At 48.4% G+C, this 26,060-nt stretch overlaps 2 protein-coding genes across 2 annotated transcripts in view; one reads left to right on the plus strand and one right to left on the minus strand.

Moving 5' to 3' along the window:
• Positions 1–243: 243 nt before the first annotated feature.
• Positions 244–2,766, plus strand: LOC120051863 (ras-like protein family member 11B). The gene is made up of 3 exons (XM_038998748.1): positions 244–505; positions 648–784; positions 1,477–2,766. The coding sequence occupies exons 1-3, from the start codon at positions 394–396 to the stop codon at positions 1,975–1,977; spliced, it is 750 nt and encodes a 249-aa protein (XP_038854676.1). The 5' UTR covers positions 244–393; the 3' UTR covers positions 1,978–2,766.
• Positions 2,767–3,896: 1,130 nt separating this feature from the next.
• Positions 3,897–26,060, minus strand: part of LOC120052578 (sec1 family domain-containing protein 2-like) — a 174,269-nt gene continuing 152,105 nt past the window's right edge. Inside the window, exons 6-9 of the mRNA XM_038999569.1 lie at positions 22,176–22,321; positions 16,183–16,317; positions 11,933–12,052; positions 3,897–4,452 (exon numbers count right to left, since the gene is read on the minus strand). Of these exons, the coding sequence (XP_038855497.1) occupies positions 4,360–4,452; positions 11,933–12,052; positions 16,183–16,317; positions 22,176–22,321 (494 nt within the window). The 3' untranslated portion in view covers positions 3,897–4,359. The remainder of the gene's footprint in view (positions 4,453–11,932; positions 12,053–16,182; positions 16,318–22,175; positions 22,322–26,060) is intronic.

Below are 26,060 nucleotides of genomic sequence, written 5' to 3' on the forward strand. Positions count from 1 at the left end.
GTTTGTTGCACGGGGCATTCTTTTTATTTATTTTTTTGCCTCTTTTTCTCCACAATTTCGTGGTATCCAATTGGTAGTTACAGTCTTTTTCTCCTTGTGTTTGGCTCCCGGATCCACGTGAAAGGAGGCAGGGTGCCGAGAGAGCCTGCTGTTGCCACTAGCCAATCAGCATTGACCATTTCTTTGGCACTATAAATCCAACGGGCTTTCACATCTTGCAGTATTCACAAAGTCAGCTCCAGTTTGGAAGGAACCGCGGACAAGAGAGTGGTTTTCTGAAGCTGCTATAAGGGCTTACTTTAGGTATTTACAAACTATTTTACGAAACATAATTTGACAGAGCTGAATAGATTTTTTGCATCATCTTGAAAACTGAACGAGGATTTAGTAAAAATGCGTCTGATCCAGAACATGTCAACCATCGCGGAGTTTGCGACCCCAGAGTGCCCGTCCAACGGGAACATCAAAATAGCGGTGATCGGGGGCAGCGGAGTTGGCAAAACAGGTACATTGAAAAATCAATTGGACTTATCTACAGTTTTTTGTTTTACTGTTTGAACCTGTTCGTTTATGTTAACTGCATTTGAGAAATGTATTTATAAATGCATAGACCATTTGATTAATGTTATGGTCGTCTTCTCTTCCAGCTCTGGTAGTAAGATTTCTAACAAGGCGCTTCATCGGCGACTACGAGAGAAACGCAGGAAACCTTTATTCAAGAGAGGTCCAGGTGGACGGAGGAGAGCAAGTAGCCATCCAAGTCCAGGACACGCCGGGTGTTGATGTAAGTTCACCATCTGCCTTTTGCGACACAAACTCTTCCAAAATCGGCTCACTCAGCTTGAATTGAACGCTCGAGACGTCTGCTTGTGCGTGCCTACAAATCAACACCATTTAGGCTAGTCTTCTATTTAGGCTAGTCTTCCATTTAGGCTAGCTTCTGATCAGTATAGGGTTGTTTTAGGAATAGATCGTTATTTAATCCTACCATCAATCAGTATCTACAGTCGTTCTATTACTATAGTAGGCTATGAGAAGTCTCTGAGATTTCTGTGTAGAGTTCCTCCCTCCCTGGTCTGGGCTTTGGTCCAAACCCGCAGGTTTTTTATTACTGAAGTACATAGACTTGTAGTCTAGCCATCTAATTTCCCATTTCTATTCAGTGGATGTCTGAGCCAGGGGTAAATGATACCCCACTCCTGGCTCCTCAATCAACCTCACCTAGTTCCCCTTCACTCACTCAGCAGCCACAGGAGAGAGTAGGCTAGGGGCAGGAGAGGAGTTAAGTTACTCCCACTGGCTGACTAGACTACAGCACTCCATTCAGTAGAACAGACCTGTTGCATAATGATGGGAATATTTGATCTGGTCTCAATTTAAATCCCATAGCTGTCCAGGGTGGATTATATAATGTTCATCAAATGGGTTCCAATGCAACAGTTCTCTAACCATGATCTCCTCCTCTTGTCTCCTCAGCTGACGGGTAACGGCCTCAGCATCCCTGATCATGTGACCTGCTCTATCCAATGGGCCGATGCTGTGGTGCTGGTCTACTCTGTGACCGACCGCCATAGCTTTGATCTGATTGGCCAGTTGCACCAGCTGGTGACCCGAGCGGGTGGGGCCAACGTGCCACCTGTCATCCTTCTGGCCAATAAAGCGGACCTGCTGCATATGAGGCGGGTGGATGCCGAGCAGGGCCCCCTGCTGGCGGCAGCGCTGGGCTGCTCCTTCTACGAGGTGTCAGCCAGCGAAGACTACAGCCAGGTACATGGAGCCTTCCACAGGCTGTGCTGCCACATGGCCAAACAGCAGCCCACAGCCTCTCTGTCCTCCCACACCACCTCCAGCGGCGTGGCTGAGAAGAAGGGACGCTCACCCCTTATCCCCAGGCCCAAGTCCCCCAACATGCAGGACCTGAAGAGGCGCTTCAAGCAGGCCCTGTCGGCTAAAGTCAGGACTGTCACCTCTGTGTGAGAAGGACTTGGGTTCGTCTACTACACAACGTGGTCCAGAGTGGCTACTGGAAATAAATTAAGTGAGGAGAATAGAGGGCAGAGAAGATTCCTGTGCCTTGTTTGTGACTTCTCAATATGGCTGGAGCAGCCTGACTTGCGATGCGCAGCAGAGACAAAATGGAGGCTCAACTCTGACCCATGTTCACTCTGACAGCGGAAATGACCAGTGGGGTGGACAGGTGTCAGCCTGTTTGCCACCGTCACTCCTGTCCTGTCTGAGACTGTTCACTGACGTCTGCTATGAGACAGCAGCTGGGAGGTGTTGGTATGTCAGCCCACCAGAAGGGACAAAGAGGGAAGCTGTCCTTGAGCTGAATGAAGCCCAGATACTCCACGTGTGAACACTATCTCATATCTTCTCCTGGCAACAAAAGCCATGAAAGACACTGCACAGAATTTTTTTTAAAGCTGTTATTGTGACTTTTTTTTTGTTCAGGCTGCCACTGTGCTTGGCAGTGCTGAGAGAACACTCATTGTCAGACACGCCAAGCACTTGAGTCAGCGCGCTGTGTTTCCACTGTTCCATTTCTCGTCTGTCATTATCTCCAGTTCCCCAGTGCATTCCTTGTACAGCAGGCAACCATCATTTTGCACATCATGGTCGTGAACTATGAGAGGAAGGCAGGATCACTGCGGGGCAGCATAGATTGGACACTGGGGTGTTGGGTTTCTGTGATGCACTTTAAGAAAGCCAAATGGCTTACTTATATTTGTTATACTTCTGAAAATAAAATGATAGAATTCATGACGACTCTTGTCTTCTGACTATAACCTCTTGAGTAAAATACACGGACATACTTTTATACAGGCCAGGTTTGAACCAGGTACACACAGACTTGGATTATAGGGGAGGGTCTGTGTGCATACACTATTTACAATGAAGCCATTTTTGAACAATAACATGTCCGGCCTAAGACTCAAGACTCTTAACTCCACAGAAAATTCTGAAACTCGTGAGAAGACTGGTTGATCAATGACTGGCTCCACAGAATTAGCATATACTATCTAAGTGGGAGGAAGGCTTTTAAAGTATAATCCATGACATGTTCTATTCTACCACAGCAGTTGGTGTAGAATGCACAAAAAAACAGTGTGACGGCTGTTTGACTCATCCATAGATACAGATCTTTAAAGGGCAATTACACCATCTCAGTGAAAACAGCGCATTTCTAAATTTCGTAGAACTTTAAATCTATATATTTCTTTCTAACGGATTACATTTAAACAGATTTTCAAACACCGATTTGTGGGGAGCACTCTGGCTAAACTTTTTGCAGGTTTTGAAAATCACAACTTTCAATCCTACTGTCAGAGAAGCATTTTTTAATAGAAACCAGCTGTTTTCACACACGTACACTGGTTTGGTGCTGCAGATAATGAATATAAGGTTCAAAAGTAGCCTAATTGTCCTCTAACATGACAGCTACAACTGAGCACCACCATTGTCTTACTATGATGTCACAGGAAGGTGGGCAGTGTGACTGACAGGACAGCATTGAGGTGGTTGTGTGAACGTCAGGATTACAACATGACTGATCATGTCATTGTCAGGGCAACAAATATCACAGCCACCACACAACAGTATTATTGTGATGTCACAGAGGGGGTGATGTATGTTTGTGGTGTCAGGTCAGGGTTGTAATGTGCATACAGACATGGCTCTAATTCTCGCTGCTCTCCTCTCTGCATACTGAACGGCTGGTTGTTGACACACCATCAACACCAGGACGCCTCACGTTACTTCACACTCTCACCTCTAATGAGCTCACACATACTATAGGACTGTTCGCACTTCAGTTAGTGCCACAGCCAGAACAACCCTACAACACACACATACACTAACCAACTAGCATTCAAGAACTTTCCATTTCACATGGATGAGTTTCACAAATATACAAGATTTATTAAACATATTCAGATGGAATGTAAAACAAAACATGTATTGAAGTAACTTGATTTGAATGTCATCTGTCTGTTTGGAGTTGAGCTTCGAGACCAGATTACACCAGATTGGATCACGTTTACATTCTGTACAGTTTGGAATAAGAGAATCCATAAGTACCTAAGTGTTGCCTTACAACGTGATTTGGGGAGGACAAGGGAAGGGAGAGGACTCTAACGTAACACAACTGAAGTAAACATTTGGGAATGCCTTTGAAAAAAGCCTAAGTAGATCATCTGTTTTTTCCTGTAGTCGAATTCATAAACCTCCACCTCTGCTCACCACACCCACGACTCCATTACCAAACCACACAATCTCACTGGAGCCTCTCATTTCTCCTCTCCACACCGTAAGAGCGGTAGGTGTTGGTGGAGTGTGTGTGTGATCCTTGTTCCGTGCTCACACACCAATATCTGGCACCAGTCTTTGGGTGGTGAAGAGCAGCTCGGGGACGTCTGTGGGTCTCAACAGTCTGGTGGAGAGGACCAGCACCTGGGAACAAGCGCAGACAGACAGGGAGAGTCAGACTGGCCAGTGGCTACATCAGCAAAGGAGAAAAACAACAGTTGCTGTGTGTTCAGACCATTGGTTCAGACAACTGGAGAAAACGTCCTACTTAAAATAAGCAGATGCTGAATGTACATGGAAGGCGCAACAATCTCTCAATTAAAATAATGCAAATGGATTTACATAGAGATTACGTTTATTGCACCTTCTGTCCACATTCAGTATATGACCCAATGACTCAGTTTAGACATTAAGCAAATCCAGGCTATTCATTTTGAACTGGATTTGAAAAAAGATATCTGTATCATTAATCCAAACAAAACTATTGTCTGACCTCATTTAAATCTGGGTTATTTCATGACCAAGTCCTTAGATGACCTCTATGTTCCTGGAAGCCAGCCTTGATCAGAACACTACTAAAGGCAGACAGACGGAGCAGCCTGAATGGGTTGGGGTCAGAGTATGTGGGCTGAGGTCAGACTGTGTGTGGGCTGCTGGCTTCAGGATGAGGGTCCTACAGTACAGTACGAGCGTCTCTTCTGTTGTTCTGATTCGAGATGTATTCATTTATTCATCAGGCTTTGATGCTGCTCAGGCCTTTCATCCCCTCTGAACTCCATTATACATCCCTTTCATTAGCACAGCTAGCCACGGATTAGACTGTACTGCACTACACTGGCACACAGTTCACTAAGCATGTACACACAATGTACAATACACACTGATGTTTAGCATGTGGTTGAGATGCATTACCACACTCAAAACAGCCAAACACACACAATGGCTTGGCACTTACTGTACGTGTCTATATAACATGAGTTCCTTTTACCGCTGCACTATCCATTGTCTGTCACCTGAGGATATGGGTCAGTGTGTGTGTGTGTGTGTGTGTGTGTGTGTGTGTGTGTGTGTGTGTGTGTGTGTGTGTGTGTGTGTGTGTGTGTGTGTGTTTGTCAGGTTATATAATATCTAGCTACTCTTGACTTTCTTCCAGGGCAGATGAAGGAACATCGTCAACTCAGCACCCAGATTTTTGTGGTCGCCCCCTCCCTGCTTCTCGCTGCATTTTCTGCTCAGGTTCCTCTTTTGATATGTCCCTCAGACTCTGATGACAAACCCATCACAGAGTGTTATGTAACGACACTGAGCCACAACCTGGAGAGCTGTAGCCTAAACAACACATCAATACCACAGCAGCGTAGTCTGCACCTGGCCTCTCACATCTCCTCTCCTTTGATCCATTTACATCACCCTCCCTCTCTCTCTCCAATCCCTCCCTCCCTCTCTTCAACCCCTCCCCTCTCTCCAACCCCTCCCCCCCTCCCTCTCTCTAACCTCTCCCTCTCTCTCTCCAATCCCTCGCTCCCTCTCTCCAATCCCTCCCTCCCTCTCTCCAATCCCTCCCTCCCTCTCTCCAATCCCTTCCTCTCTCTCTCCAACCCCCCCCTCCAACCCCTCCCTCCCTCCCTCCCTCTCCCCAACCCCTCCCCTCCCCTCCCTCTCTCCAACCTCTCCCTCTTTCTCTCCAATCCCTCGCTCCCTCTCTCCAATCCCTCCCTCCCTCTCTCCAATCCCTCCCTCTCTCTCTCCAATCCCTCCCTCCCTCTCTCAATCCCTCACTCCCTCTCTCCAATCCCTCCCTCCAATCCCTCCCCCTCTCTCTCCAATCCCTCCCTTTCTCTCTCCAATCCCCCACTCCCTCTCTCCAATCCCTCCCTCCCTCTCTCCAATCCCTCCCTCCCTCTCTCCAATCCCTCCCTCCCTCTCTCCAATCCATCCCTCCCTCTCTCCAATCCATCCCCCCTCTCTCCAATCCCTCACTCCCTCTCTCCAATCCCTCCCTCCCTCTCTTCAATCCCTCCCTCCCTCTCTCCAATCCCTCCCTCCCTCTCTCCAATCCCTCCCTCCCTCTCTCCAATCCCTCACTCCCTCTCTCCAATCCCTCCCCCCCTCTCTCCAATCCCTCACTCCCTCTCTCCAATCCCTCCCCCTCTCTCCAATCCCTCACTCCCTCTCTCCAATCCCTCCCCCCCTCTCTCCAATCCCTCACTCCCTCTCTCCAATCCCTCACTCCAATCCCTCCCTCTCTCTCTCCAATCCCTCGCTCACTCTCTCCAATCCCTCCCTCCCTCTCTCCAATCCCTCCCTCCCTCTCTCCAATTCATCCCCCCTCTCTCCAATCCCTCACTCCCTCTCTCCAATCCCTCCCTCCCTCTCTCCAATTCATCCCCCCTCTCTCCAATCCCGCACTCCCTCTCTCCAATCCCTCACTCCCTCTCTCCAATCCCTCCCCCCCTCTCTCCAATCCCTCTCTCCAATCCCTCACTCCCTCTCTCCAATCCCTCCCCCCTCTCTCCAATCCCTCACTCCCTCTCTCCAATCCCTCCCCCCCTCTCTCCAATCCCTCACTCCCTCTCTCCAATCCCTCCCTCCCTCCCTCCCTCTCTCCAATCCCTCCCCCCTCTCTTCAATCCCTCACTCCCTCTCTCCAATCCCTCCCTCCCTCTCTCCAATCCCTCCCCCCTCCCCCTCTCTCCAATCCCTCCCCCCCTCTCTCAAATCCCTTCCTCTCTCTCTCCAATCCCTTCCTCCCTCTCTCCAATCCCTTCCTCCCTCTCTCCAATCCCTCCCCCTCCCTCTCTCCAATCCCTCCCCCCCTCTCTCAAATCCCTTCCTCTCTCTCTCCAATCCCTTCCTCTCTCTCTCCAATCCCTTCCTCCCTCTCTCCAATCCCTCCCTCCCTCTCTCCAATCCCTCCCACCCTCTCCAATCCCTTCCTCTCTCTCTCCAATCCCTCACTCCCTCTCTCCAATCCCTCCCCCCCTCTCTCCAATCCCTCACTCCCTCTCTCCAATCCCTCCCTCTCTCCAATCCCTCCCTCCCTCCCTCTCTCCAATCCCCCCCCTCTATCCAATCCCTCCCCCCTCTCTCCAATCCCTCCCTCCCTCTCTCCAATCCCTCCCTCCCTCTCTCAATCCCTCCCTCTCTCTCTCCAACCCCTCCCTCTCTCTCTCCAATCCCTCCCTCCATCTCTCCAATCCCTTCCTCTCTCTCTCCAATCCCTCCCTCCCTCTCTCCAATCCCTCCCCCTCTCTCCAATCCCTCCCTCCCTCTCTCCAATCCCTCCCTCCAATCCCTTCCTCTCTCTCTCCAATCCCTTCCTCCCTCTCTCCAATCCCTCCCTCTCTCTCTCCAATCCCTCCCTCCCGCTCTCCCATCCCTTCCTCTCTCTCTCCAATCCCTTCCTCTCTCTCTCCAATCCCTCCCCCCCTCTCTCCAATCCCTCTCTCCAATCCCTCCCCCCTCTCTCCAATCCCTCCCTCCCTCTCTCCAATCCCTCCCTCCCTCTCTCCAATCCCTCCCTCTCTCTCTCCAACCCCTCCCCCCTCTCTCCAATCCCTCCCTCCCTCTCTCCAATCCCTCCCTCTCTCTCTCCAACCCCTCCCTCTCTCTCTCCAACCCCTCCCTCTCTCTCTCCAATCCCTCCCCCCTCTCTCCAATCCCTCCCTCCCTCTCTCCAATCCCTTCCTCTCTCTCTCCAATCCCTCCCTCCCTCTCTCCAATCCCTCCCCCCTATCTCCAATCCCTCCCTCCCTCTCTCCAATCCCTCCCCCCTCTCTCCAATCCCTCCCCCCTCTCTCCAATCCCTTCCTCTCTCTCTCCAATCCCTCCCTCCCTCTCTCCAATCCCTCCCTCTCTCTCTCCAATCCCTCCCTCTCTCTCTCCAATCCCTCCCCCTCTCTCCAACCCCTCCCTCTCTCTCTCCAATCCCTCCCTCCCTCTCTCCAATCCCTTCCTCTCTCTCTCCAATCCCTCCCTCCCTCTCTCCAATCCCTCCCCCCTATCTCCAATCCCTCCCTCCCTCTCTCCAATCCCTCCCCCCTCTCTCCAATCCCTCCCCCCTCTCTCCAATCCCTTCCTCTCTCTCTCCAATCCCTCCCTCCCTCTCTCCAATCCCTCCCTCTCTCTCTCCAATCCCTCCCTCTCTCTCTCCAATCCCTCCCCCTCTCTCCAACCCCTCCCTCTCTCTCTCCAATCCCTCCCTCCCTCTCTCCAATCCCTCCCTCTCTCTCTCCAACCCCTCCCTCCCTCTCTCCAATCCCTCCCTCCCTCTCCAATCCCTCCCTCCCTCTCTCCAATCCCTCCCTCCCTCTCTCCAATTCATCCCCCCCTCTCTCCAATCCCTCACTCCCTCTCTCCAATCCCTCCCCCCCTCTCTCCAATCCCTCTCTCCAATCCCTCACTCCCTCTCTCCAATCCCTCCCCCCTCTCTCCAATCCCTCACTCCCTCTCTCCAATCCCTCCCCCCCTCTCTCCAATCCCTCACTCCCTCTCTCCAATCCCTCCCTCCCTCCCTCCCTCTCTCCAATCCCTCCCCCCTCTCTTCAATCCCTCACTCCCTCTCTCCAATCCCTCCCTCCCTCTCTCCAATCCCTCCCCCCTCCCCCCTCTCTCCAATCCCTCCCCCCCTCTCTCAAATCCCTTCCTCTCTCTCTCCAATCCCTTCCTCCCTCTCTCCAATCCCTCCCCCCCCCCCTCCCCAATCCCTCCCCCCCTCTCTCAAATCCCTTCCTCTCTCTCTCCAATCCCTTCCTCTCTCTCTCCAATCCCTTCCTCCCTCTCTCCAATCCCTCCCTCCCTCTCTCCAATCCCTCCCACCCTCTCCAATCCCTTCCTCTCTCTCTCCAATCCCTCACTCCCTCTCTCCAATCCCTCCCCCCCTCTCTCCAATCCCTCACTCCCTCTCTCCAATCCCTCCCTCTCTCCAATCCCTCCCTCCCTCCCTCTCTCCAATCCCCCCCCTCTCTCCAATCCCTCCCCCCTCTCTCCAATCCCTCCCTCCCTCTCTCCAATCCCTCCCTCCCTCTCTCAATCCCTCCCTCTCTCTCTCCAACCCCTCCCTCTCTCTCTCCAATCCCTCCCTCCATCTCTCCAATCCCTTCCTCTCTCTCTCCAATCCCTCCCTCCCTCTCTCCAATCCCTCCCCCCTCTCTCCAATCCCTCCCTCCCTCTCTCCAATCCCTCCCTCCAATCCCTTCCTCTCTCTCTCCAATCCCTTCCTCCCTCTCTCCAATCCCTCCCTCTCTCTCTCCAATCCCTCCCTCCCGCTCTCCCATCCCTTCCTCTCTCTCTCCAATCCCTTCCTCTCTCTCTCCAATCCCTCCCCCCCTCTCTCCAATCCCTCTCTCCAATCCCTCCCCCCTCTCTCCAATCCCTCCCTCCCTCTCTCCAATCCCTCCCTCCCTCTCTCCAATCCTTCCCTCCCTCTCTCCAATCCCTCCCTCTCTCTCTCCAACCCCTCCCCCCTCTCTCCAATCCCTCCCTCCCTCTCTCCAATCCCTCCCTCCCTCTCTCCAACCCCTCCCTCTCTCTCTCCAATCCCTCCCTCTCTCTCTCCAATCCCTCCCCCCTCTCTCCAATCCTTCCCTCCCTCTCTCCAATCCCTCCCTCCCTCTCTCCAATCCCTCCCTCCCTCTCTCCAATCCCTCCCCCCTATCTCCAATCCCTCCCTCCCTCTCTCCAATCCCTCCCCCCTCTCTCCAATCCCTCCCCCCTCTCTCCAATCCCTTCCTCTCTCTCTCCAATCCCTCCCTCCCTCTCTCCAATCCCTCCCTCTCTCTCTCCAATCCCTCCCCCTCTCTCCAACCCCTCCCTCTCTCTCTCCAATCCCTCCCTCTCTCTCTCCAATCCCTCCCTCCCTCTCTCCAATCCCTCCCTCCCTCTCTCCAATCCCTCCCTCCCTCTCTCCAATCCCTCCCTCTCTCTCTCCAACCCCTCCCTCCCTCTCTCCAATCCCTCCCTCCCTCTCCAATCCCTCCCTCCCTCTCTCCAATCCCTCCCCCCTCTCTCCAATCCCTCCCCCCCTCTCTCCAATCCCTCCCCCCCTCTCTCCAATCCCTCCCTCCCTCTCTCCAATCCCTCCCTCCCTCTCTCCAATCCCTCCCTCTCTCTCTCCAATCCCTCCCCCCCTCTCTCCAATCCCTCCCCCCCTCTCTCCAATCCCTCCCTCCCTCTCTCCAACCCCTCCCTCTCTCTCTCCAATCCCTCCCTCCCTCTCTCCAATCCCTCCCTCCCTCTCCCTCTCCAATCCCTCCCTCCCTCTCTCTCTCCAATCCCTCCCTCTCTCTCTCCAATCCCTCCCCCCTCTCTCCAACCCCTCCCTCCCTCTCTCCAATCCCTCCCTCTCTCTCTCCAACCCCTCCCTCCCTCTCTCCAATCCCTCCCTCCCTCTCTCCAATCCCTCCCCCCTCTCTCCAATCCCCCCTCCCTCTCTCCAATCCCCCCTCCCTCTCTCCAATCCCTCCCTCCCTCTCTCCAATCCCTCCCTCTCTCTCTCCAACCCCTCCCTCTCTCTCTCCAATCCCTCCCTCCCTCTCTCCAATCCCTCCCCCCCTCTCTCCAATCCCTCCCCCCTCTCTCCAATCCCTCCCTCCCTCTCTCCAATCCCTCCCCCCTCTCTCCAACCCCTCCCTCTCTCTCCAACCCCTCCCTCCCTCTCTCCAATCCCTCCCTCCCTCTCTCCAACCCCTCCCTCTCTCTCTCCAATCCCTCCCTCTCTCTCTCCAATCCCTCCCTCCCTCTCTCCAATCCCCCCCTCTCTCCAACCCCTCCCTCTCTCTCTCCAATCCCTCCCTCTCTCTCTCCAATCCCTCCCTCCCTCTCTCCAATCCCTCCCCCCTCTCTCCAACCCCTCCCTCTCTCTCTCCAATCCCTCCCTCCCTCTCTCCAATCCCTCCCCCCTCTCTCCAACCCCTCCCTCTCTCTCTCCAATCCCTCCATCCCTCTCTCCAATCCCTCCCTCCCTCTCTCCAATCCCCCCCTCTCTCCAACCCCTCCCTCTCTCTCTCCAATCCCTCCCTCCCTCTCTCCAATCCCTCCCTCCCTCTCTCCAATCCCTCCCTCCCTCTCTCCAATCCCTCCCCCCTCTCTCCAACCCCTCCCTCTCTCTCTCCAATCCCTCCCTCCCTCTCTCCAATCCCTCCCTCCCTCTCTCCAATCCCCCCCTCTCTCCAACCCCTCCCTCTCTCTCTCCAATCCCTCCCTCCTTCTCTCCAATCCCTCCCCCCCTCTCTCCAATCCCTCCCTCCCTCTCTCCAATCCCTCCCTCCCTCTCTCCAACCCCTCCCTCTCTCTCTCCAATCCCTCTCTCCCTCTCTCCAATCCCTCCCCCTCTCTCCAACCCCTCCCTCTCTCTCTCCAATCCCCCCCCCCTCTCTCCAATCCCTCCCTCCCTCTCTCCAATCCCTCCCCCCTCTCTCCAACCCCTCCCTCTCTCTCTCCAATCCCTCCCTCCCTCTCTCCAATCCCTCCCTCCCTCTCTCCAATCCCTCCCCCCCTCTCTCCAATCCCTCCCTCCCTCTCTCCAATCCCTCCCCCCTCTCTCCAACCCCTCTCTCTCTCTGTGTTGTTTGTTCGACACAAGCTCTCCCAGATAAGTTAAGAGCAGCAGGCCGGGGTCTCTCACCTGTGTGCCCGGCTTGTGGGCGGAGACTACCTCGCGGATCAGGCGGAGCTCAGAGGGAGTGACTCCTCCCACCAGGAAGAGAAAAAGCAGGCCGTGGTCGCTGGGGTGTGGCCGGCTCACCTAGAGCGGGGTTAGGGATTGGGATAAAAAGAACACGACAGAATTAGCTCATGTAATTTGAACGGAACAAGCTAACCATAACATAATTGAAGGTTATGTTATGGTTGGTGAGCAGAAACTCTGAAGACAAACTCTGATCTGTGGAGCCAGATTACAGTTCAGCATAAACTGACTCACTCTCTCTCTTCCTCTCTCTGTTTCTCTATATGTCACTACCCCCTGGGCAAAAACTGGTTGAATCAACGTTTTCCCCACGTAATTTCTATGTGATGACTGAGTCAAAGTGGAAAACTCATGGGATTTGCTAAAAGCTACCAACGTAAGGAGGGCATTTTGTCTTTTCTTTACCTAACGTTTTACCTAGATCAAATGACATGGCAATTTTGTGTTGATTTCATTCACAATAGTTGACAACTCAACCAAATGTAAATCAAAACGAGACATTAAACCGATGTATGTGCCCAGTGGGCCTCCCCTTCTGTCCTTCAGTCTCTCCTCTCTCTGGTCTGAGTCACTGCCCAACACAGTGGTCAGAATGCACTATTGAGTCGAAGGCTTTAAACAACACTCATTCCAGACATACACGGATTTGTACATGAGTGTGAGTCAGAGGGTCTGGTGAGCGTGCTGTGTGTGATTGGTTGGCCTATGGATAATGGCTGTGCTCTATTGGCTGGGAAGCGGCGTCAAGGTCACATCTGCAGTCTTCGAATAATAACCGTACAATCAAAGCTGCAGGGGGGCGGGACTGGTCCTGCATGGCCTGACATGTGCATCAGGGCTGTTTGCCTGGGCTGGCTCAGCATGTGTCTCAGAGTAGGTAGCGTGTATATATGAGTGTGTGTGTTTACGTTTAAATATTTGTGTGGATGTGAGACTGAACATGTGTGTGCAATGTTGTAGGTCAGATGGGTATGGGTCTTTGTGTTCATTTTGTATGAGTCTTTGTATGCGGGTGCATGCATTTGTGTATTAGCTATACCAGTACACACAGAACAGCAGACAAAAACACAGCATCTACATGTGCATCATTAAAGAGGTATAAACACCTGCCCTCCATCAGGTAACACACACCCACTGTACTCTAGCAACAACCAAGTGTTGGATACATGTGTATAAGTGAGAGGGGGGTTATGAAGAGAAAGGGAAGAGAAGAGAAGAGAAGGAAAGCGAAGCGAACATAATATTAAGTATTTTCATGGTAGTTGAAGAAGATTGTTTTCAGTGCTGGTTCTAGCCTTTTTGGGGGTCCTAAGCGGGATTTGGTTGCCCCCCCCAAGGGGGTGTGTACCTGGGTATGTGTGTACCCTGCCACATTTCATGAAATTCTACTCATTTTGCCATGGGGCAGAGATGTTTTTGCAGTTTTAAAGCTCATTTCTACAATTCTACACATGTTAATGATATCTGAGGTGAGAGTGACAAAATTCATCAATGGGGGCCCACTGGAGGTCAGGGCCCCTGGGCACGTGCCCATCGGTATTCAGCCATGATTACTTAAAAGTTTAGATAACTGGCTCGACTAACATACAAATCAAAAAATAGTTAGCTCACATGGTTAATTGAGTGAATACTGATACATTCACTGTTCATGAGAAAAACTGCTGATGCACAACCAAATTTGCACCTCGTGTATTCTACTATTCTAACTCTCAATTGTAAGTTGAGACCCTGACTGAGTTACAAAACCCCCCAAAACAAATATACACAAATAATTGGAGTCGGGCCCTGTTTGTTTTAGTTAAGCGAACCAGTCATGCTTTACATTTTGTACTATCTTCGATTGGTAGAAGATATTTCTGTTCTGATTTCAGATTATATATATTTTTAAATATCTATATATTCTTTTAGCTTACAGCACTTGATATTACCAGGTGGACCTCCATCCAAGTACTAACCAGGCCCGACACTGCTTAGCTACCGAGATCAGGCCTGTTCAGGGTGGTATGGACCAGGGTGGTATACCCCATTTTCTCCCTGATTTCAGATTTGAATAGCAGAGAAGTAGACTAAGATTTCATACCCTCTACGTTTTTGTCTAACTTGTTGGGAAAGTGGTCAAAGTAGCTGATTTGTGTCAAAAGTCACATTGTTTACTAATTGTCTCATTCTTAGAATGTGCTCCCACAGTGCTATAATTAAGCAATAAGTAATCTTGGTTAAACCAGAACTAAAGTCTTGCGCAATTGGTCAGATGCTCGATTAAATTTAAATCAAATCACATTTTATTGGTCACATATCCAGTACAAGTCAAAGGTTTGGACACACCTACTCACTTAAGGGTTTTTCTTTATTTGTTTACTATTTTCTACATTGTAGAATAATAGTGAAGACATCAAAACTACGAAATTACACACGTGGTGCTGATGTTGCCAACTTCAGCTAACTCAGTCACGTCAAATATTGCACCTTTAATGACATTAAATTAGCTACATTTTCATTTGTTTTAACTTTTTTTTCTATTGTCATTGACTTGAATATATCCATAATAATGACATTGATGCGTGATTTCACCTGGCTCAGAAAAAGTTGATGTCTCGTCTGGACACCGTTTGTTCTCTATGGTACAGTACATTGTTTCCGAGGTCGGAGAGGCAGACACCTAGGCTTATATTAACCTCCGCTGCACCAAACTAAATGCCAGGCTGGAAGGGGAAATGTGTGCGAGTTGAGAGAAATACAACAGATGATTCAGACAGCAGTGTAAAAATTATGATATTCTTATAGAGGCGCAGCGATAATGCAGGTGGAACTGTTAGCAGGCCTGTGTCTGTGAATACAGCATGGCTTGGAATGCTGCTTGTCCAATCAGTATCCAGGATCCAAACAACCTGTTTTAAATTGAGACATTTCGGGAGGTTCCATGGCAGTTCATTCAACAGCGGGAATTAAGCTTAATGAAAGTAGTGGATGCGGTTACTAAAACAGCTGTACTTCTTGATTGGTTCAGATCCTCTGTTCTGATTTCAGATTTGAAAAGCAGAGAAGTTGACTAAGACTTCATATGTCCTATGTTTTTGTCCAAGTTGTTGGGAAAGTGGGGAAATGGTAGTTGCTTCAAAAAGTTGAGAGGAAAGGTAGATGCGGTTACTAAAACAGCTGCACGTCTTGATTGGTCGAAGTTATTTCTGTCCTGATGTCAGATTTGAGTAGCAGGGAAACAGACTAAGATTTCTCCTCCACGTTTTTGTCCAAGCTGTTGGGGAAAGTGGTCAAAACGGCAGTTTTTTTTTGTTGAGTGGAAAAGTAAGTTGATAAAAAGTCAGAAATAAGTTGTACATGATTTAAAGTGCGGCTGCTGAAGCCAGCCACACAAACTACTGTGAAGACAAAAGATAACACTTCTCCATACACTCACTCAAAAACATTAACACATACTCCCTGTTTGTGTGAGTTAAAAGCGTGCTGCTGACAGACATTGTCTCCGGCAGACTGAATCAGAGTGGCATGAGGTTTACAGCGGCGGGGGGCTGAGAAGGAGCCAGGGAGTCTGTACGACTCACAGTCTGTCTAAACAAGACATCAGGAAAACTCTGCGCTCAAACACGCAGCACATACCCACCTTCACCTAGAGTACATCTACACATGCACACAGTGAAAGCACATTATGTTCTCTCCAGACTAGAGGGTGTACACTGCATGTGTTTTATGGTTAAAGCTTATACTGTAACGGTACAGAGGTCTTATAGAAAAGTAGTTTTATGGCATGGTCGGTGAGTTTTATATTCATGTTTTACTGGATGGAGGGTGTGTATAGGATGACTATAGAGATTGTATGGTTCAGAGAAAGTTACTTTGATGGTATCGACCTTCTTGTTGCCTGTCTGTTTGGGTCTTCATTTCTGTGAAACCAGGCCATGTTACACAACCAGTCTAATTCTCTATGCAGGCCAGTCACCAGTCTAACTAATACCAGATGTGGGGAAGTCAGACTGCTGGCGGAAAGGAGTCTGTAGTGTATATACCTTACCCACAAGCCCAAATCTCCATATCCCCTGTGCCAAATCTACATAAACCTCTGGCCCAATCTCCATATCCAACACATCTCAGCCAAATATGACCCTTTCATAACTAGACCTCTCACGTGTGTGTGTGTGTGTGTGTATATGTGTGTTGGTTCAGTCTCTCACCTTCATAAACATACTGAAGCCAGTCTTGAGCAGGTCGGTGAGGCCTCCAGACATGTGTTCTATGTCGGGACACTCAGGTCTGTCTGGGTGGAAGATCTCCTCCAGAACCTGTCTGAGGAACGGACGGTACGTCGCCTGGAGAACACACAGGAACCCAGAGGAACAGGGCCAGTCAAAGCATAGTACACATACATCACTAGTTAGCGGCTGGCGATTAAAAGCCTGTTCCCAGTCCTGTTGCTTTTTCCTTGTGAGTTATGACATATTGACAACAAAGTGGATGGGGTTGTAAATTGAGTGGTACTGTGTATTAGGTCTTTGTGCTAGTTAGGTATCTGTGAGTTGTGTCTGTCTGGGTTGTTAGAATAAAGAAAGAGGGTTTGTGCGTGAAGAACCCTCATCAGTGGTGTGACCAATGATGTACAGTATATAGAAACCCTGGATTGCTAATGCTACGTATTGGCCAATTAGAAGATTTGAAGCCACCGGCCGCCATATTGGTACTCCCCAGTAAGGGCATTCTACAGTATTTCAATAAAATGTTTCAAGGACAAAATCAAGTGTATTTTTGTATTTCTTTGTTGAGGTGGGGACAGTAATATTAGTAAAAAAAAGTTGAACTTAATTTAAAATAATTAATTAAGGTGTCTGTAATAGAATATACTTGTCACAAAAAAAACAATGAAGGAGAACCAAGATGGCTGCACGGCGGCTTCAATACAGCGCCCCCTGTCAGCCATCCAGGGTTTATGCACATCATTACTGGACGGATGAGAGACTCTGTGATGTGATTAACTATGAAGGAGATTTATAAACCCCTCACCTCTTTAAGGCAGGCCTCTCATTGAATTTAGGATGGTCCATGCAGATGAGATGATGGTATTGAGTTGTTTATGAAAGGGTCATTGTTGCTCGGGATGAAAATAACTTGTTTTCAGTTATGAGCCAGTGTGTTGTGGTGGGTATTGCTAAAGACAAGTGTTTGTGTGTTAAGTGTTTGTGTACGCTGATGATTTTGGTCTGGAATAACCTTGTTGATTAGTGCACTGTGTTGAGTGTTGTGAGGCTCATACACTGATTGCACAGTCGGGCATGTCAGCCAGGCAGGCTGTTAGGCTGTTCGCTAGGTGAATATGGCTGAATAGTCAATGCGACGTGACCTAACCTGCTCCACCAAAACACCCAACCGCTGCAGGCAGGGCATTCCGGTTAACCCTGGTAGAACAACATGCCCCTACAGATACACACCCAGGAGGTGTACATTTCCCAAGCTGCACACGTCATCACTGCCCTTTTAACACACACACACACACACACACACACATACGCGCAGGTCGCAGACATGTACACACGCTCATCAACCCGACTCGGAGAGGAAGAGTTCGACTTTCTTCATTTAATAGCCCTTTGAGAGATATATTTATTCTACATTCATTCTATCCTTGCACACTAAGAGCACTCTATCCCGTCAACACGCTACTGCATTCAGTTCAAAAGTTCAACCCCAAAGTCCTGGGAGTGAAGGAGGGCACTTTGAAAAGACCTACATGAATACAGTTATCGTCATGCTATGTTGTCGTCTTAGGTCTCTCTTTATGCAGTGCTGTGGTGTCTCTCGTGGCGAGGTGTGTGTTGAGCCCTATATTGCACCTGATAAACACAATACTCAAGAATATTGCTTTCAGAGAAACACAGACGAGAGAGGAAAAACAAGAAAGAGCGAATGAGTGAGAAAGAGAGAAAGGGAGAGAGAGTGCAAGAAAGAAAGAGCGTAATTAATTGAATGAAGGTTTAATCTGCCCAGCTACCCAGGCCTATAAAGCTGCCCAGTTTTAGATGACAAGATAACCAGACCAAGGATTCAAGATGGAGTTTTTTATGTGAGAGAAGTTACCCAAGTGAACAATGCAGCCCCAAAGTGTGGCAGAGCTTTATGAGAATACTCTGAATAGCAGGGCTTTATGAGAATACTCTGAATAGCAGGGCTTTATGAGACTACTCTGAATAGCAGGGCTTTATGAGAATACTCTGAATAGCAGGGCTTTATGAGAATACTCTGAATAGCAGGGCTTTATGAGAATACTCTGAATAGCAGGGCTTTATGAGAATACTCTGAATAGCAGAGCTTTATGAGAATACTCTGAATAGCAGGGCTTTATGAGAATACTCTGAATAGCAGGGCTTTATGAGAATACTCTGAATAGCAGAGCTTTATGAGAATACTCTGAATAGCAGGGCTTTATGAGAATACTCTGAATAGTAGGGCATTATGAGAATACTCTGAATAGCACAGCTTTATGAGAATACTCTGAATAGCAGGGCATTATGAGAATACTCTGAATAGCAGGGCATTATGAGAATACTCTGAATAGCACAGCTTTATGAGAATACTCTGAATAGCAGGGCATTATGAGAATACTCTGAATAGCACGGCTTTATGAGAATACTCTGAATAGCATGGCTTTATGAGAATACTCTAAATAGCAGGGCTTTATGAGAATACTCTGAATAGCAGGGCTTTCAGAACAGGTAGGTTATCTACTTTTGGTAAGGGGCTGCACACACGTATGCACACAAACACAACTACACACACAGCAACCAGTATCAACACAGAGCAAAGGGCTCCATCCTCCTCTGCTTGACTCAGGTATGACAAAGTAATACCCAGGTACACACCTCCTTCTGCCCCTCAGACATGGCCCCCTCACACCCGACAAAGTTCATACCGATTAATCAGCCTCACCCTCTATCTAATGAAGTGACTCTCCCCCGTGACTGACAGTCCACTCAGCCATATTAGCATAGGCATGGCTGCTGGGAGACTGACCTTGTTAAATGTTGGTATTTTAAAAACCAACATCGAGCACTTCAACTTCCCCACACAACTAGAGGTGAGCTCAGTGAGCACACACAAACCAACCTGGGAGGAAACACATTACTTACTCATCGAGAGAGAGAGAGAGAGAGAGAGAGAGAGAGAGAGAGAGAGAGAGAGAGAGAGAGAGAGAGAGAGAGAGACAGAGAGAGAGAGACAGAGAGAGAGAGACAGAGAGAGAGAGACAGACAGACAGACAGACAGACAGACAGACAGACAGACAGACAGACAGACAGACAGACAGACAGACAGACAGACAGACAGACAGACAGACAGACAGACAGACAGACAGAGAGAGAGAGAGAGAGAGAGAGAGAGAGAGGGGGAGAGAGAGACAGAGAGAGAGAGAGAGAGAGAGAGAGAGAGAGAGAGAGAGAGAGAGACAGAGAGACAGAGAGAGACAGAGAGAGAGACAGAGAGAGAGCGAGAGACACACACATTGGCCTACGCGTTCAAATGAAACAAACAAACCAATTCATTCATCTCCCCGTCCACCAACAAGACGAAAACAGTCCTTTAATACCTTCAGCTTAAGTCATCCCATCACTCCGGCCTCCCATGACATTTGAATTGAATTTCCCTGTTACTAATATATATTCATTCCCCCTGGGACTCACCTACTAAAGAGGATAAACAGATCATCCACGCAAAACACCCACACCATCAACAACCGTATAATGAAGGTTAGAATGATTTGGTTTTATTAATTGATATGAGTTACGATATGCCTTGTATTTGTATTTTTTTTAAATTCAGGCTGAATCAGCCTACTAAATGTTGATCTAGGATCCGGAGTCCCACTTTGTTATTTTGCTGAGCGCTTCCTGACGAATAGACGGACCTTCGTTTAGCCCCCGGATTAATAAGAGTCTTGTCAGACTCCTCAGGGAGAGTGGTTACTATAGCAATGGAAGAAAAATAGGATTTCATATGAGACGAGCAATGCCACTGCAACCTTCAAACCAAAACCAATATCCTCTCTACGCTTCTCAGAAGGGAGTTGTGCGTGTGTGTGTGTGTGTGTGCGTGCACGCAGATAGACTAAGTTGATAGGTCTTCTTGGAATTATCTCCCTGTTGCGGTCAATTTAGTTTCCCTTTTCACTTCCCCACTCCTCTACCTTGAGATGGACAAGATAGCGGTAATGAAATCACTGATGTGTCCTCTTCAAGCCGTCCATCCCAGTCATATGCTACCCTTCTACCTCCCTCCGGGCTAATCTAGCGAAAAATAAAGAAATATATATCTACACATATAAAGAAATATATATATATGGTGTGTATAGACAGTATGGACAGTATATGAATAGAAAAGGTGTGTATAGCAGTAGGGGTGTGTGTGTGCGCACTGTGATGTTCAGTTATGAGAGTAATATAATTCCTGCTCTATTCAGTAAAACTAATACGTATAGACACACGTGACAGAATGTGTGCAAAAAAAACTACACGCCAGTGTGCGCATGTTACAATGGGAATCACATACCGTACTGGTTAATTTGACAGAATTTTTTTTGTTGAGATGACGACTTACGCAACATATTTATGAAAAAATTACGTCGGCCTACATGATGCACTCTTTAGTAAAAAAAAAACGAACTTAGGTGACAATGTGTACTGTGCAAGAAGACATTTCTGTCAGGCCAAAGTCACACAATGTTCCCAGCCTGCCTCCGAAGGCCCCGGCCCCCAAAATCCGTATAAAACACGTCACACTCCTTTAGTGCATCTGACAGTCATAGAGATTGACAGACAGGAACAAACAGAGCCGTGGAGACCTATTATGAAGTGTGCCATTACTTAGGAAAACGAGTAACTCTGACCCAGCTACTGAACTATTATTACTACGTGTCATTGTGTACAACAGGTAGGTCCTACATCTGCACATAAATCTGTCTCTGTCTAGGTCAATGTGCCCTTTGTCTCCAGCGTGAGTGTGAGTGTGTGTGTTCTTCAGTGTGACACAGTGTGAGAGAATATGAGTGTATGCAGGCAGGTACTCAAGCCGATGTATTTAGAAACCTGAGCACTGGCAGTGGTTAGACTTGTCATCGTGTTCTTCCACGCTGAGGAAAAGAACACGAGTCTAAAGTGTCTGAAAGAAAGAACACATGATAAAATGCCTCTCTCCTTCCTTGCTTTGGCACTGTTTGGTGCCAGCAGAACACAGAGACCTAGAATGCGGATAACCAGACGGGGGTTCGAATTTTCAATAACCTGAATGAAACATTATAATATATAACTCTTTGTGAGTGTAAAATCAAGACAATTCCAAATAAAGTGTGAAGGTACTGTCAGAGGTATTAAAAGCAGATGGGAGCGCAATATACATCATGGAATATATCATTCACAGGTACAGTGTGTGTGTGGCTGCCGGCTTGCAGTGCCCTCCTCCAAACACACAATAACTCACCCTGAAGAGGAGGAAGACGGTTTGTGTGTTACATAAGATACAGAGATACAGGGACAATGTGCCACTCTGACACTGATGCGAGAGACTCATTCAGAAGGCTGTGGCTCTGACGCAATTTACCGGAGGTGGCTTCAGGTAAATTAATGGACTGACGGCAATGTCATTTCCCACAAGGGTGTGTGTAAAAGGGGGCAGAAGAAAAGGGAGAATAATTGTCTTAAGTCTGTGGAGATACCTACTTTATCGGTGTCACAGGAGGCTGCTGAGGGGAGGACGGATCATAATAATGGCCAGAACGATGCAAATGGAATGACATCAAACACCTGGAAACCATGTGTTTGATGTATTTGGTACCATTCCACGAATTCAGCTCCAGCCATTACCATGAGACCATCCTCCCCAACTAAGGTGTCACAAACCTCCTGTGATGTATGTATGGGCAGAAAATGAATGAATAGTTGAACAGCTGAATAGACAAATGGAGATAGCCCCACATTCTGTACATTGTGGACAGAAACTCACTACTAGAAAATACAACAGTAATGTGTTCTGGAGGATGCTGTGGAGGCGTATGAGGTGTGTTAGTGAGGGATTGGGTTCCAGTCACCTCCGAACACAGAACGCCTGTCTGATGTAATCCTAGACTGTGAGGGCGACCGCCAACACCGATGGCGTTGTTGAGTTGTGGGTCGTTGTGCGACTGACTGACCTGATGTACTCCATCGCTGGCTGTGTAGACGGAGGTGAACTGTTTGAGGTGGTCTCGGGCATGGCTCAACTCTTTGAGGGTCTCAAACACCCCCTCCACTGCTGTATGGGCCCTCTCCATAGTCAGCTCCTCAGGACTACCACACCCTGGGGAGGGAGAGGGAGAGAGAGTTTACACTATCATGCAGAATTCTAGTCATCAAGCATGTCTCTCAGAGATGGACAGAAACAGAACACGTTTTCTAGTTTCTAATGAATGAACTAGATTACCGCAGTAAAGCCAGGAGAAGGAGTACAAGAGGCCTTTTATTTACCACAGAGAACCTCATGTTTATTTATTTTTTACTTAACCTTTATTTAACTAGGCAAGTCAGTTAAGAACAAATTCTTATTTACGATGACGGCCTACGCCGGCCAGGCCCTAACCCAGACGACGCTGGGCCAATTGTGCGCCGCCCTATGGGACTCCCAATCACGGCCGGTTGTGATACAGCTTGGAATCGAACCAGGGTCTGTAGTGATGACTCTAGCACTGAGATGCAGTGCCTTAGACTGCTGCGGGACTCAGGAGCCCCCTGTGGCCCCATTTCAAAAGGGTGCCGTGGGCAGGGGTAGGTAACGCTTGCACCTGCGTCTCTCCCCCTGCTAAGGAATTTTACATGAACATTTTAGTCATTTAGCAGACGCTCGTATCCAGAGCGACTTACAGGAGCAATTAGGGTTAAGTACTTTGCTCGACAGATTTTTCACCTAGTTGGCTTGGGGATGCGAACCAGTAATCTTTCAGTTACTGGCCCAACGCTCTTAAGCGCTAGGCTACCTGCTGCCCTATGGAATGTGGTTGCCATTGGTTAATGAGAAGATCAGTTGTATTAAGACAGAAAATACATACAAAAGCAAACATGAAACCAAATGAGGAAGACAGCCACACTCTGCTCAGAGAGACAGACACCTGGGATGAATACTGCTACATACTGCAGACGACAGCATCAGGTCTACTGCCAAACAGTACACTTACATAAGATCATCTGGGGTTTTCTTCTCCTAATGGAACAGTTATATACAGTGCATTTGGAAAGTATTCAGACCCCTTGACTTTTTCCACATTTTGTTACATTACAACCTTTGGTCTAAAGTAAATAAAATTATTTTTTCTCCCTCATCAATCTACACACAATACTCCATAATGATAAAGCAAAAACCAGTTAAAAAAAATTAAATAAAAATAAGGCTGTAACGTAACAACATTTTTTAAAAGTCAAGGGGTCTGAATACTTCCCAAACGTACCGTGTGTAGACTACTAGCCTAGAGGTCAGAGTTCAGCCCAACAAAGCCTCCATATCAAAGGAATACTTTTCTACTACTGTCCCATCATTCTCTGAGTCCAGGGCTCGAAGCTTCTGTTTCCTCCCTAATAGGAAGACAACTACTGACCATCAGATTAACCCTGTGAATTGACTTCCTGTGAGCTCAGAGCAGAGAGCAAACCAATATAAACCCAATGTACAGAACCAGATAATTGGCTAAAAACAGTACATTGCAGTGATCTGGAGAAGACCAGCCCAAGCCATTCTGTTGTTTTTCTTAATGCAGATTGCACAACTTTCGATGGTTAAGTGAGCTGCCTGTTTTCTTGCTAGATAAGAATGTCCAGACAGCTAGGCTCTGACTGGGTTTTCTATCAAACCATGAAACAAAAGCAAAGCACTTAAATTAACCTTACATAACTACATTTAAGATCCCTTTCCCTCTTTGGGGGAAAGCACATAAGTACATTGTGTGTGTTTGTGTGTGTGTGTGTGTGTGTGTGTGTGTGTGTGTGTGTGTTTGTGTGTGTGTGTGTGTGTGTGTGTGTGTGTGTGTGTGTGTGTGTGTGTGTGTGTGTGTGTGTCCGTTTATGTGCAAGTGTGTCTACAGGCAAAAATCTCCATTCGCCATTAAATATTCATAAAACTTCTTCCAGAAGAAATCTCTTTGGTTCAAGCTCGCCAAACAAAACTGAACTGGAGTTTATGCCCATGTATGAATAAACCGACTTTAACATTGGGATGATTTCGCCCATAACGCCCTCTGAAGTCTGTAGGATCTGTAATTTAAGTCAACAGCGCAGGCCAGTTGTATTTTGGTCCGATCTATTTCGGAGTGGGATATGTCCACATGCACTCCAACATCAACACAGAGATAATATACACAGAGTGACCTGACTCACTGCCAGGACTGTCAGGATTTCATCTGTGTTATATAATGGTTATTGTTAGGTCCTTCTCCTCCAAATAGAGCTGATATCATATTTAGCCCTAGTGGGTGTGTTGATAGCAGTTGCTCGCTATTGGAATGTAAAGCGTCTCGCTCTGTGGCTTTCATTTCCCCATCAGTCGGCTGGGTTAGCTCATAGGAAAACAGCCCAGCTCTCCTATCAAATGGACAGCAGTGTGAAGAGAAAGAGGGTCAGATGTGGGCTTTATCTTTCCAAAACAAGAACATGGAGGTAAGACGGCTTGCACAGGAGAGGCATCTTGCAAAACTACTTAAAAAGTGTGAGTGAGTGCGTGAGTGAGTGAGTGAGTGAGTGAGTGAGTGAGTGAGTGAGTGTGTGTGTGTGTGTGTGTGTGTGTGTGTGTGTGTGTGTGTGTGTCTGTGTGTGTGTGTGTGTGTGTGTGTGTGTGTGTGTGTGTGTGTGTGTGCGTGCGAGCGAGTATAAACTCCCCCCAACGTATGCAAACCAGCTACATTGATGGTTAGAACGCCTGACTCACAGTTCAGATAAACTCACACTGACAACCCCAGGGGATGCATCATAGCCATGTCATTCTGCTATAGTGAGGGTGTCAGCATGTGTATCGTGAGGGTACTGTGATGGGGGTTGAGGGAGGATGTAGAGCTTGAGAGGGAGAGGGAGGAGGGAGCATGTGTGGAGCGTGAGAAGGCTGGTTGACTGGTTGCCAAAGCACACAGTGCCGCAGGTCTGGAGCTGGAGCTGGCTGCTGGCTCTGCCAGGACAGGACACAGTCTGTGGTTGAGATGTTGATCATTCCACTGCCACGGAGCCCACGCCACGGCACCAAGCAGCCCAACCCGTCCCAGGTGCTGCTTCTCTGACAACAGCTTGGTGGAATGAAATGTCCGTGGCAGAACGCTATGCTGTCTGCCTCTCAGGTCACTCTGGGACAGATCTACCCCAAAACTAAGCACTAACATTAGTGTGTGTGTGTTTGTACAATTATGTGTTACTTATGCATGCATAATCATGCATATGAAAGTGTATTTTTATTAATGTTTTTTTGTGTGACCAAATCTTTATTAATTTTGTTGTTTTCTTGTTGGGGGGGGGGGGGGGGGGCTACAGGCACAATACAAAAATTCATATAAAGTACACAAACACAAAGCATTAATCACCATGATCATGCCACAGAGCCAGAAAGTAACAATAAATGTAGCTGGTAAAGAAAATAAGTTAGCCTCCACCCCCAACCTCCCACCCCATTCCCCCAACATGTCTCCATCCAACCTCCCACCCCATCCCCCAACATGTCTCCATCCATCCAACCAACCACCCACCCCATCCCCCAACATGTCTCCATCCATCCAACCAACCACCCACCCCATCCCCCAACATGTCTCCATCCATCCAACCACCCACCCCATCCCCCAACATGTCTCCATCCATCCATCCAACCATACACCCATCCCCCAACATGTCTCCATCCATCCAACCACCCACCCCATTCCCCAACATGTCTCCACCCATCCAACAACCCACCCCATCCCCGAACATGTCTCCATCCAACCTCCCACCCCATTCCATCAACATGTCTCCATCCATCCAACCACCCACCCACCCCATCCCCACAACATGTCTCCATCCAACAACCCACAACATGTCTC

Source organism: Salvelinus namaycush, chromosome 8 (genome assembly GCF_016432855.1).
Source record: "Salvelinus namaycush isolate Seneca chromosome 8, SaNama_1.0, whole genome shotgun sequence".
NCBI classification, from domain to species: Eukaryota; Metazoa; Chordata; class Actinopteri; order Salmoniformes; family Salmonidae; genus Salvelinus; species Salvelinus namaycush.